Source organism: Ramularia collo-cygni (genome assembly GCF_900074925.1).
Source record: "Ramularia collo-cygni strain URUG2 genome assembly, contig: RCC_scaffold19, whole genome shotgun sequence".
Classification (NCBI taxonomy): Eukaryota; Fungi; Ascomycota; class Dothideomycetes; order Mycosphaerellales; family Mycosphaerellaceae; genus Ramularia; species Ramularia collo-cygni.
The window spans coordinates 259,198-273,129 of NW_019716273.1; the positions used below are offsets into that span (position 1 = coordinate 259,198).

The 13,932-nt window shown below is 47.6% G+C and overlaps 2 protein-coding genes; both read left to right on the top strand.

Moving 5' to 3' along the window:
- Positions 1 to 682: 682 nt before the first annotated feature.
- RCC_09765 (related to DNA-directed RNA polymerase, mitochondrial) lies at positions 683 to 5,155 on the top strand (the record flags this gene model as incomplete). Its single annotated transcript, XM_023775004.1, has 1 exon — positions 683 to 5,155. One exon carries the CDS (start codon positions 683 to 685, stop codon positions 5,153 to 5,155), a length of 4,473 nt encoding a protein of 1,490 aa, XP_023630772.1.
- Positions 5,156 to 6,231: 1,076 nt separating this feature from the next.
- On the top strand, positions 6,232 to 7,443 carry RCC_09766 (uncharacterized protein; the record flags this gene model as incomplete). XM_023775005.1 has 2 exons in its annotated part: positions 6,232 to 7,286; positions 7,341 to 7,443. The coding sequence occupies 2 exons, from the start codon at positions 6,232 to 6,234 to the stop codon at positions 7,441 to 7,443; spliced, it is 1,158 nt and encodes a 385-aa protein (XP_023630773.1).
- Positions 7,444 to 13,932: the final 6,489 nt, after the last annotated feature.

Consider the following 13,932-nt stretch of genomic DNA (forward strand, 5'->3'; position numbering starts at 1 on the left):
AGTGGTATATAAGTTAGTACAGAATCCGCGATTTGCCCCGGAATGTCTTCAGACCCTTGGACAAGCTAAGGAACTTGACTAGCGCGTTCAAGGATCTGAGTAGGAGATAGCGTTTTACCATAGTAGCTTGTTAGATGAGGATGCGGTCAGCGTGCTTTGCACAGCTCGGATCAGGACCGACGAAATTGAAGATTGCCTGCTCTCTCTACTTGGAGTAAATCGACGACGACGCTCACGAACAGGTAGCTACAGGCACAAAAAGAAGCAGCCTTGCGGAGAGTCAAATAAGGAGGGTAAGGTACCTGTAAATGTCTCATCGGATAACATCCATGTGTCTTCTTAATCGTGCCGCCATTGTGGTAGAAGGTACAGCACTTTTGGCTGCTGTAAGTAGGACGACAACCTTCAATATTATTCTCACCGGACCGGACCTTGCGAGGTGATGTTGAAAAGAAAGGAGGCGTCATGGGCGATCAATCGGGCATTAGAACGGAGCTAAATTATCCGGCTCGCGTGCCTCGTCTTCGAGAAATGTTCGACGACCAACTTCGTTTCCATCCCATCTTCCGATTCCATCACATTCTCTCCCACCCRCATTCATACGCGTGTTTCCTCCTTCGCGCCGGGCTTTTGGGCGCGTTTCGGACAGTCTGGAGTCCATTGAAGAGAAATCGTGGTCATAATGCTCGTTCGCTCTGCAGGACGGAGACAACGGCGCCACACCTCACAGCACCTCGCCGCCTCCTTTGCACAACTACATTTACCATGGCTAGCTCCCGCCCAACTACGATGGAGTGCATTGCACCAGCCGACGACAACGACATCGACATCGACATCCCGAAATGCGCTGCGCTTTCACTCCACGCGAGTTCCTCCTACTGGCCAGTCTCGAGGCCTTGCGACAGCAGCCGATCACTTGAGTGTGCAGAGCGGAGGGCACATGGCATCAGCTGCCTATGGCGCCGGATTCCGCAATGCCACGCAAGAGAAGCCCACATACCTGGATTCAAATGCAGAGCGCCATGCATTTCCGGACCTATATCGCGACTTCCAACCAATAGTCATGAATACGGCCGTCAGACAGTTGCCTCAAGTCAAGCTGGGAGGTGCAAACATCTCCATTACGGAGACACTGACGCATCTCAACACCAGTCTGCTGGTCGGGCGTAGGGATAGGGCCGCACAGATTTTGCAGCGTTTAGCTGAGACTTGCGCCCCCACAGCACCTGAGGTGGCTATTGCACACACCACATATCTTGAGGATGGACTGAAGCGTCTCATGGCATATGGTAGAGATTCGGCGCAGTCGCAGATCATGTTGAAGGAGATGCAGAGGTGGTTTGAAGTCGAAATTCGGGATAAAGGAGTGCCGCTTGATGCAAAGATGATTGTGGTCATGATTCGTGCGGTCATCAGAGCACTGGCCGGCCCACGTCGTGATAGGTCTATAAGGAGATACACTGAGCTCTCGGAAATGCTCAGCGAAGAAATGCTGTACGATGTGCTACAATCCGACGACTACGATGACATTGAGATCCCGATTCTGGAGCGCGCGGCGAAGGATTACTTGGTGGATCCGGATGAGACGGAGACAGCGACTGAATCTGTGTCTGCAGACGCCTCGGAAGTCGAAGCTACACGCGAGACGACCAGGCCTCCCACRAGTCGTGCAGGACGGGGCGATGTCGATCTACTGAGTACCCCTGCCGTACTTGCGACTGAGCAGAAAGGAGACGGTCTTGACAGCGTCAAGCAGATCATGAACATTTTCAGCGATATGCCACTTCCTTCTGCAGATGCTTCTCCCGAAGAGCAGGAGGCAAGTGCTAGGAAGCGGCAGGAAGCACTAGAGGGCCTATCCGTTGAAGTCGCGATGAACCGCTGGAGAGAGGCTAACAACAACTTAAAGAGCAAGGGCATCACCCCAGCAATACAAGGCAAACCAATGGCCGCCATGATGTGGGAGTGGCGACAATCCCTACTCACTGCGCTGCAGGAAGAACTAGTCGAGGTCAAAAAGGAGCTAAACTCCGAGGGCGCAAAGGAAAACGATCGGCATTTGTACGGTCCCTACCTCGAGCTGCTCCCTCTTGACAACATCGCTGGTATYACCATTCTTGTTGCCATGGCCAACATGGCTCAAGGAAAGAGACCCGACAGTAGGAAATTCGAGTCCGACGTTAAACTCGGACAGTTAATTATGTCAATCGCGGACTCAATCGAAAGTGATTGCAAAACTGCTTCGTCTTTGAAGAAGGCGGGCGGACAACGAGCACCACCGACCAACGCTCTCAACGGATCCCGTAAGCGGAATGTGCGTACGTCGCAGGTGAAAGACGACACAGACATGGCTCGTCCAAAGCGCAAGTCGAAGCTCACCAACCAACAGATCCTGGCGGAGCTCGAGTGGCCGGTTGCCTTGAAACTGAAATTGGGCGCCATGCTCCTGTCGAAGCTCATGGAAGTCGCCAAGCTTCCAGTAACACGTCAGGATCCTCGAACRAAAGAAGACGTCCATCAAATGCAGGCAGCGTTTGTGCACAGGATGAAGTATCAACGAGGGAAGAAGATCGGCTTGGTCGTGCCAAACACTGCGCTCATTGACAAGCTTTCCAAAGAGCCGGTAGGCGATCTGATTGCTAAGCGGATGCCAATGGKTTACCCACCGCAGGAGTGGACAGGTTGGACAGAGGGTGGCTATCTCAACACAACAACCCCCATTCTCCGCCTGCCACATGGCGACAAAGACGGACGACGGTATTTCAAGGAAGCCGACAAACGGGGTAGGCTTGGTTCTGTCTACAAAGGCCTGAATGCCCTTAGCGGTGTGCCGTGGAGAATACATCCTGGGGTTTTCAAGGTTCAGCTCGAGGCTTGGAATAGCGGAGAAGAAATTGCCAACTTCGCCCCCCTCCGCCCTGATACGCCATACCCACCTGAGCCCGAAGACTCCGAGAATCTCCACGCACGCTACAAGTGGATTGCCGAAGTTCGTGAAATCAAGAACAAGATGACTGGGCTGCATTCGAAACGTTGCTTTCAAAACTTCCAACTCGAAATCGCGAGAACTGTTGTGAATGAGACGCTCTACTTTCCCCACAATCTTGACTTTCGTGGGCGGGCGTATCCCATTCCACCATATCTCAATCACATGGGCGCGGATAATGTTAGAGGCTTGCTAGTATTTGCTGATGGTAAGGAGCTGGGTGAACAAGGTCTGAGGTGGCTGAAAATTCATCTTGCTTCTGTTGCGGGTCACGACAAAGCGAGCAGCAAGGAACGCGAGGAGTGGACAGATGCACACATGGACGACATCAGAGACTCTGTTCGGAATCCACTTGGCGGTCGCAGATGGTGGCTCAAGTCGGAAGATGCATGGCAAACGTTAGCGGCGTGCTTCGAATTGACACAAGCGCTGGATTCGCCCGATCCGCTAAAATTTGTATCGCATTTGCCAGTCCAGCAGGACGGGACTTGCAATGGTTTACAACATTACGCAGCGTTGGGCGGCGACAGTGCCGGAGCAGCGCAAGTCAATCTTGTGCCCGGAGAACGTCCCGCCGACGTCTACACAGCCGTCGCTGATGCCGTCCGGGCTGAGGTCGAAAAGGATGCAGAGGCTGGGGACCTCATTGCCCTCACGCTTCGAGGTCGTCTCACCAGAAAGTGCGTGAAACAGCCAGTCATGACCAACGTGTACGGTGTAACTTTCTACGGCGCCAAGGAGCAAGTTCGGAAGCAACTCGAGGTGCTGTTCCCCGAAGTCAAGCCCTACGGAGTGGTGAACTTGGGCAACATGAGCCATTACGTGGCTACAAAGATTTTCAAGTCTCTCGGATCCATGTTCAAGGGAGCGCAAGCAATCCAGAGTTGGTTGGGCCAATGTGCGGACCGGATATCCACTTGTCTGTCGGCAAAGGACATTGAAGAACTTATGCGCCAGCAGAGAACTGCCGGACCGCGACCTAGGAAGGCCAAGAAGGCAAAGGCCGCCAAACCCAAGAGAGCAAAGAAGCTGAAGAAGGGTGAAGTGGCTCCAGTGGAGGAAGAGATTCTACTAAATAAAGAAGAGGAGCATCAAGAGGTGGCCCAATCCATCGATGAGAAGACTCAGGAGTCAGGCCAGCCCGTGAACGAGCCACTGCTGGCCCACGCGTCGACTGATGGCAAGACCGCGAAGCCTCTTTTCCAATCCCTCGTGGTGTGGACTACGCCTCTGCAGCTTCCTGTAGTGCAGCCCTACCGAACGTCCAAAGCGAAGAACGTTGCCACAACGATGCAGGGTGTGACTGTTCATGACCCGCATCCCACTGACCCGGTCAGCAAGAGGAAGCAGCTGCAAGCATTCCCACCTAATTTCATTCATTCCCTTGACGCAACGCACATGCTGCTGAGTGCTGCAAAGTGCAAGGAAAACGGCATGACATTCGCTAGTATCCATGACTCTTTCTGGACTCACGCATGCGACGTCACGGCCATGAGCGAACATCTTCGAGACGCCTTCATCGAGATGCATCAAGGTGACATCATCGAGCGGCTGCGCGACGAATTCCAGGTCAGGTACAAGGACCGCATGTATTTGGCGCCAGTGATAGCAACAAGTAAAGTCGGGGAGGCAATAACTGCTCGGCGTACAGAGCTGAAGAATGACTCATCGATAAAAGACAGTGAGCTTGCGCTCGAGTACAAAAGAATGCGCCTGCTCAACAGTGCGGATCCAGAGGAGGTGGCGAAGGGCAAGGCAATGGTGACGCCGGGAAGCATATACCTGGCAGAACCCGATAAGGCTGCATTTGCAACGCCATTTGAGATGGAAGGTCAAACGCTTGGAGCCATCCCAGGCAGTAGGAACCAGGTCCATGATATTGATGAAACGTCAAACATGGCTTCAGAAGCAGACCACAGCGATGAGGCCGACGCTATGGAGCCGGAGGATTTGCCCGAAGTACTTCCCGAGGCGGAGCTTGACGAAGTGCCAGAGGCCGCTGAGATGCATTTGGACGATACCCAGCYTACGACTGCAGCAAAGCGTAGCAAGCCATCGAAGACATCTCGGAAGCTCTATGTGTGGCTTCCACTGACATTCCCTGAAGTGCCAGAAAAGGGCGACTTCAAGGTGAAGGACGTGAGGAAGAGCACATACTTTTTCCACTGATCCTGACGACGCTCTTGGTGCACGAACATTGTAGTTGTATCTGTATAGGCATGGCGAGGGCGTGATTTTAGCATAGCGATTTGGGAGGTTCTAGAGCGGCACTGCATGGCTGATGTAAGATAGAAGAAGCCTGGCCTGTCTGACCGGCCATCATTTATCTCAAAGGGGCTTCAACGCAAGCATCTTCCAACACGAGAACAGCATCCTTGCAAAACTTCAGCCTATTGCCGCACCAAAGCGAAAGCGGAGGCATGTGGGTATGGCGTTACGCGTAAGGATCACCGTCGGTCAGTCGCGGGTGGAGTGGCGAAAATCATCGCACACAACTCCCAAGCGTATCGTGAGGATATCCTGCCCTGCGTGCGAYCGAACCGCATGGGGGGGATGCATCTCACCATCCGTGGCATTGGCCTACTGTTCCGTTTTCAGGCTTTTGCAACGACGACGCACTCATGCCAGATCCGATCTGCGCATCAGTTCCATGGAATCTCTTGGACTAGGCGATGTCAGCTGAAGAGCAGGTTGGAGTTCGAAGTTGCATTCCGTTCGCTGCGGGCACGCATGCATGGCGCTAATGTTGGCGGCTCGAGAGCGGCACAACACAACTCCGTGAGTCCGTACTGTGCAAGGACTTTGGTACAGCAATTCGGTTCGCCGAAATCACGCTAGCTAAAGCCCTCGCACGGACAGAAACCAATTTTTGGGCATTCCCAGCCGGAGGGTGCTTGGGATCGAACAGGGTACGTCGCCATGGAGTGGAGCAATCTAATGATGCTAGCTCGCCTACCCGCACATTCTTATCCTCTCGAGCGCGACCGCAACTCATGAAACCTCACGGTCTTCTCATGCATCGTTCTTGWGCCTCCTGACGATTGGTGCGCAGATCAGCACATCTGGTYGGATCCGAACGTCGATCAAGACCTAACTGATAACGAACAATTGCACGTCGATCTCCGGGTCTTTGGTAGCGTGTGCTCGGAGCTTTATATGCAACCTTTCCTCGCAATTATTAATCTTCAACCTTACCCTCAAGGGCGGCATTCGATCTGGCTGGTACCGCGTCCAGTCCCTCGATCATGGAGCGGGTGGAGCGTCGGGGGAGCATTGCGAGAGCTTTCAGCAGGATACGGTTGGCCATGAAGCGACGACGACCAACCGACACGCGGACAATCTGCAGCGACAAACCAATCGAAGCGATCACACAGGTACATGTGCTGCCAGTATCTCCTCAGAATGCCGATATCCCTTTCCGACCAAGCACGACACAACCGAATGCCACTTCACCGCCAACACTTTTGCCTGATCCCTTCTCAAAGACATTACGACAAAGCCGATTTGACGAGCAGCTTGAGGTCGACACCGACGATTATACCGACGAGGATGAACCTTTCCCGCCCGTATCATCATTTCGACCCGGTATCAGCGATAGCAAAGCTAGTGCTCTCTTCCGCAGATATGGTCTCTCCTACTCGGAACACATATCTCAAGCGGGACCGCCGCGTAAACTTCGTCGGATAGAGAGGCCAATTCTCATGAAGGTGCATTGGACATGTCATAGCTGCAAGACACAATTTGGCATTGAAAGGACTTGTGTAAAGTGCGGTCACCCCAAGTGTGCACAATGCTTGACGCATCCCCGAAGACGTGTTGGGGGTGTCTTGGAGAATGGAAGATACTTGATAGAAGAAACTGAGCTGCCACAGCAGGACCCAATTTCCTCGGGAGACGAGTCCATTGAGCGATCAGCGAACAATTCTCCGGTTCGATCGGCCTTACCTTCGCCATTAGTCGAGCGGGTCCCTAGCATCGATGGTAACGGCGAAATTGGAGAGTCTACGCTCCACTCTCCACTGTACACACGACCAAACGCGGCCATCCCTATTTTTGAGCGTGATGATCGTAGTAATCGATTCATGCTGCATCCGCGACAGTCGAAAGCGCACACATGCTCTCAAGTTACGAATCGACTTTGCATGATTTCCAACGGGGAGAATCCCGTGATGAGAGCTGTACAGCGGGTCTATCGGAAACCACGTCAACGAGTGCGATATACTTGTGAGCATTGCGGTACATTATTAGTTGAAGGCGATAGATGTAGCGAGTGTGATCACAACCGATTCCTCCGCAGCCCGTAAGTCGAAAGTCGCAGGATTCACCGCCTTAGCAGCTGCTAATGTCTTTCTAGGCCGAGACGCATGCCAACGCAGTACGATGCAGACATTCTTCAAATCGTGACGAACAGACTTGCGGCGCATGATGGCGGGTTCCAACAAGGACTTACTGCTTAGAGGGAAAGGGGAGTTCACATTGTCGCATTCTCGAGATACCCCGATTTGTTTTGCTTTGCTCGATGCAAATGTGGTCTGCATCCGAGATATTTTGAACCTATCCGCCTCAAAGGCCATTCAGATCAAATTCTACCTACAGTCCAAGGCCGATGCTGACTGACATGCACTCGCCCAGAAATGTCAAGAGCATCACCTTCGGCGGCACATCTCCTTGTAACACGGCAACGGGCATCCCCACCTCGACCCGACGTGGTGTGCCTTTGACAGCCCCCATGTGCGACCTTGTGGTACGCGGCGCTTTCGTCGTCGGAGTCTGTTGCCGGGTTCATGTGACGATGCGCATGTACATGGAGCATGGGAAGAAGCTTTTCCATGTGATCACCATTCACCACAACTTGGGGATGAGCGCCACCTCCCCGAGACATGCTCGAAGAGCATCCATCCATCATGGTCTCTCTGCCTTCCAATGCAGAGAGCAAACGCTACGCTACGCTACCTTACCATACTTATACGCTACTGTGATCGGGATCCAGGTTGAACGTCTTGTGGAGCTATGAAGTGTGCTCTGACCTTATTCGACGGAGTAGAAATCGGCCCATGTTTCAATTGGGGAGGAAGCGGGCATTCCCGTTCGAAAGCTCTCCCTGTTGACGGCCATCTGTTCATCCCCACGTCCGCTCCAGCTGTATGTCGGCCCAACTAAATCGGCCCCGCGATCTTGTCGGAGACATTTATCCTCGCTAGCCTCTTCGAAATGCGATCGCGCAACTGCGCACTTTTTTTGGCCCAGCGCTACCGGAACCTTGGGAAGTCAATGCTTACCTATCCCGGAGCTCGAGCGGATCAGCGCCGCACCTGCGGACTTGAGGCCTTGAATACTTCGCCTCATCTTACCGTAAGATGCGCCATCTTTACGTAAGATGCCTATGTCAATTAGCGCGTTTTCTGAATACCTCTTAGCGAGTGACTTATTAAAAGATACGCATCTTACCGTAAGATAGCCGAAAGATACGTATTATTACGGGCGAGTAACGTATATATAGGAGCTTAAGTAAGGTTTTAATTAAATAAGTTCGATAGGGAAGAGAACTATCCTCCGTAGATTCCGACGTAAAGTACGTAGATACTAAGCGTTCTATATAGGCTACGCCTATACTTTAGCCTTAGGGCTTCGCCTATTATATTACCCCCCTCCTCTCTTCTCCCCTTCCTATTTAATACGGAGCGTAGGAAAAAAAAATCGAGCTCCGGCCGCTTACTTTACTACCGCTCTCCGCTTTATAATTAGGTAGCCGTATACGTATATATACGCTTCCCGTCCGTTCTACGTTCCGCCCTTACTTTACTTTATCTCTTCGTACCGGAACTATTAGACTCTAGCTAAAAAGCGCCGCTAACCTACGATTAGAGTTATTTACCGCTACCTTACTCCGCCTTACTTCGCTATTTACTATACCGCTCTACTACGTATATATAGCGGATTCCCCCCCCTCCCCTCTTTCTTTTATTAGCTATATCTTTACTAATATACGTATTATTACTCTTTCCCTCCTTCCCTTCCTCTTAGGAGGTACCCCTCCTTTCCCCCGCTCTTTAATAGTTTTTAACCGGTTTCTTTAGATATTTAAGCTAAACTATATCTACTATATTAGCTACGCTAACTCTAGAGTTAATTATATTACTTAGAAGGTAAGTTTCCGGACTCCGATACTTTTTCTACGCTCTCCGCTAATATCTTAGTCTTCCTATACTCGAGCCTATAAGTTATACTCTAACCGGCGTTAACTTTATAAGGCTCTATATATATACCCTAGGTTCCGACCGTTTTACCTCGCTAACTATAGGATTTAGCCTATCTCTCTACTATACTATATACGCTACCTAGACTAGAGCTAAGGATAAGGAGGAAGTATAAGATATAGCCCGCTTCCCGATCGTTTTCTATCGGCTTACGCGCGTTTTAGCGAGATTACCTTTAAGGACCTTAAGACCGCTATTAAGGTTATTAAGCCTTTAGAGATTCTAAAGCTTTAGATACTACTCCCTCTATAAGTTCTCTACTCTCCGGCTCTTTTTCGTCGCTAACCGAATTTTAGTTATATATATAATACTTTAAATATTACTATTAATACTAAGGCTATATAGGCCTCTCTTACGTAAGTTTACCCCGTTCTCCGCTACTTTTCTATCGCTAACCGTAATAGTCCTAGTAGTCTAGTTCCTACCTTATAGCTAGGAAAGCGCCGTTCTTAGCTTAAGTAAGTAGTATTTCGGTTAGGCTCCGTAGGAATAACCCTAAAGTCCGTAAGTCTCTTCTAGTATATCTAAGAAATAAAATGTTACTATTATAAAACGTTAGTTCCCGTCTCTTTTTCGTTAGTCTCCTATAAGTTCTATAATCTCTAATAAAAAGTCCTAAAAGTAATCGTATAACGCCTATATTCGTAACCCGTCCCTTAGAGGCCGTTAAATAATAGCTAGAGTCCTCTAAATCGCTCTAAACTCTAGTAATCCTATACTCGACACTTTATCCTCGTAATATTCCTTCCTAAGTCTAGCGTTTAGTCGTCGCTTTTCCCTATTTTTCCTTAGGACCGTTATTCTCCGCTATATCGCCGTATTAAGTCTTAAAAAGGTCTAGAGCTACGGTATTCGATAAGTTTTCTAAGGGTTCTTACGTAAGCTCGTAGTATCCGGCCTATTTTACTAGTACTTCCCTCCTCTTTCCTCTATTTCGAGGTTTATTCCTTATATAGAGAATTTGCTCTACCTCCTACTTATTATAAGTCTTAAATAGTACTAGGTCCGGCTACTTATTATCGGACTCTTACCCGAGTAGAGGGTTACTACTTATTAGCCTTAGCTTATCCGGGTAAAATATAGGTTAGATATTCTTAGGGAGCCCCGTTAACTTAAAGGATACCGGTAATAATACTTCGGAGATAGTATATTTTACGTATCTCTTTACTAGACTTCTCTTCGGCTAGTCGGTATTATAGTTCCTTAAGTCGAGCTAGACTTTATCGCCGACTTTATAAACTAGTACTAGTTTACGTAACTTATTTACGGCTTCCTCTTATTTCTATATAGAATCCGCTATACTAGTTTAAGATAAGGTAGTAATTTCCTTAATCTTTTCTACGAATTAAGCCGCTCGTTCTACGGCGGCTAGCTTCGGAGAATCGTCGTTCTCTAGCTCTAGTACTACGGGCGGTAGCGCCTTATAGCTATAAGTAGCGAAGAAGGGGCTTATCTCGAGTTCTACTTAATATCTCCCGTTTAGCGCTAATTATACTACGGGGAGCTATTAATTCTAGTCGGATTACTCCCTATTAATATAGTTCCGAAGGTAGGCTTATATTTCCTAGTTTATCSTTTCCGGGCCTCCGTCCGTTTAAGGATAGTAAGCGAAGCTTAATCGCTAGATTACGCTAGTAAGGCGGTATAATGTCCTCTAAAAGGCACTAGTCTAATTCGTTCCTCGATCGCTAGTAATCGTACGTAGTAGGCCGTAGTAGCGTACCTAATACTTTATAAAGTTCTATACGTAGTCCTCCGCTTTTATACTAGATATCGCTTATAATACGACGAACTTACTTAAGCGGTCCTTAATTACCTATAGGTAGCGGTTACCCTATAAGTCTAGTAGATCTATTATAAAGTCTATAGAGATCTCCTAGAAGAACCTTTTAAGGGTCGGTAAAGGCTTTAGGAGTCCGTACTTATACTCTTACTATATCTTATTCCTTCCGTAGTAATCGTAATTACGTAGGAATTACCTTACGTATTTCGACTATAGAGGCTAGTAAAACTACCTTTCTACTAATAATACTATAGAGTTCCGCCTAGGGTAGCCGTATACCGGCGAATCGTAGACGGACTCGATTAGCTTCGTCTAGAGCGTATCTCCTTATAGCGTATCGTAGTTCGCTACTTTATATTCGGATTCCGACGAGATTAGTACTTCGGGTACCTATAGTTTACCTTAGTATTAGAGCCTCCCTTCTTTATCGAGGGAATAGTCGCTAGCTTATACTTTTAACTTAATATCGCTAGGTAGCGTTCGGTCTCCGTCTTAAACTACGCGGCGTACGGCTTAGTAGACGTAGTCGCCCTTTTCCGCTTTCTTCTATAGTACGTTTAGTTCGCGTTTCTAAAACGGTCCGTTAGTTTCCGATAGTATTTCTCCGAAGGTCGGCTATTCCCTAATAGGAACGAGTTCTTATCTAGCCGTATCTTAGAGGGAGCTAGTCGTAGCTATAACTACGTCCGTAGCTTCTCCTACGGGTTTAGGCTAATCCTTTATAGAATCCGGGTTTAAGAATCGGCGGAACCTCGAACGTTTATCGTCTTACTTAAGAGTATCTTATTCTCTTCTCGATAGGGCGTCTAGTATAATTACTTCGGCTCCCGGCCGGTATACTAGGGTAAACTAGAATTACGCTATAAATTCTACCTATCTAATTTAGCGTTCCGATAACTACTATTTTACTATAAAGTACTCGAGGTTCTTATAATCCGTTTAAATCGTAACGGACTTATATACTTTAAGCTCGGAAGTCTAGAATTTTAAGTAGGAGATAATTACTAATATCCCTTTATCGTAGATATCGTAGTTAATCTCTACTTTATTTAGTTTTTATAAGAAAAAGCCTATAGGGTATAGGACTCCGTCTTAAATTTATAGGAGGGCGCCTCCTATTATAAACCCGCTATAATTAGCTTTAAGGAAGGTCTCTCGTATTAGATCCTAGTAGGAAAGTACCGGAGCCTAATAGTACGCTACCTTAAGTTTTTCGAACGCCTTCTTCTTCGCTTTTCTCTAGGAGAACGGCGTTCTCTTCCCGATAAGCGCCGTTAACGGAGTAGCTAGCTCTAAATAATAAGCGATAAATATACGGTAGTAATTTACGAACCCGAGGAATCTACAGGTCTCCTTTTAAGTTTTAGGTCTTACTTAGTTTCTTACTACTTCTAGCTTTTTTAGATCGGGTTCTACTCCTTTTCTATCGGTATAGATAATAAACCCGAGGTACTTTACCTTCTTAGTTACGAACTCGTACTTCCTAGGGTCTAGGTATAGGCCTCTATCCTAAAGTGCCTAAAGTACTTAATAAACCTTCTAGAAGTAGTCCTCTTTTATTCGGCTAGAGTAGATAATTATATCGTCTATATATATAGAGTAGAAATCGTTAAGGAACTTTTATAGTAGCCCGTTAATATACCGTTAGAAAGATGCCGGAGCCTCTAATAAACCGAACGGATATACTAACTATTCGAACGAACCGAACCGCGTACGGAACGCGGTTTTCTCTTCGTAACTACTAGCTATACGGATATAATAGAATATAGCTACGACGTCTACCTTTATAATCTACTTAGTATTCGATAAGTTTTATAAGGTCTCTAGGATTAACGGTAGGGGGTACTAATCCGGCTTTATTAACTTATTAAGTACGCGGTAGTTATAGTAGAACCTTAATCCCCCTCCGGGCTTCTATATAAAAAGTATAGGGGCTACTACTAATAAAGTAGAAGGACGTATATATCCTTTCCGTATTAAGTTATCTAAGGTCTTCCGTAATATAAGAAGTTCGTCCTTCGATATACTATATAGTAGGCCCTAGAGTAGTTCTAGTAGGAACCCGTCTAGTTCTCTTCGGAGTTCGATTCGGTAATTATACTCCTCTTTATATAGAGCTAACTTATCCGCTTCCTACTCGAAGAATAACGGGAGTATATTATAAAGCTCCGGAGGTATATTCTTCTTTAATTCTTCGAGAGTTCGAAGGTTCTTAGTCTTTAGAGCCTTCTCGATATCCGCTAAATAAGTAGCGGCTAACGTAGTAATATTATCGACCTTTAGGTAGTTCCTTCCTTTCTTTACCTACTTCTATAGGATTCTATAATAGAACCGGCCCTTATTTAGCGCGGTTCTAACCTTATTCTACGCCTTCTAGAGATTTTCTAAAACTAGCGGGAAGTCTAAGTCTAGTACGATATACGTATATATAACTTAGCTATATCCGTCGATTTCTATTCGGAGGGCGACTACTCCTTTTATCTCGGCTTTCTTTATACTTAAAGTAGCCCCTTTTACCTTACGTTTCTCGCGACTTATAAAGGGGAGTCCGAGTCCTTCTATAAGGTCTCCGTAAATTATAGTATAGTACTAGTAGCCTTTATCGATAAGAGCGAAGCTTCCGAAGGTTTTCTTAAGGACTATATTACTATATACTAGGCGACCGTCTATTATCTTCTTCGCTTCGCTCTATTCTACTACTATTACTTTCTTTACTCCTAGTTCCTAACTCTAAATAAGAGTTACTCTTTTCCCGACTCGTTTCCTTCTTAGTCCGACCCTTTATAGTCGGACTCTAATATTAGCCTAACGGCTATCGTATTAATCTACGTCGCGAGGCGGATAGCCGAAGCGTATAGGTAATCTTTTACTAGATATCCGCCCGCTCCGTATTACGGGACGGCCCG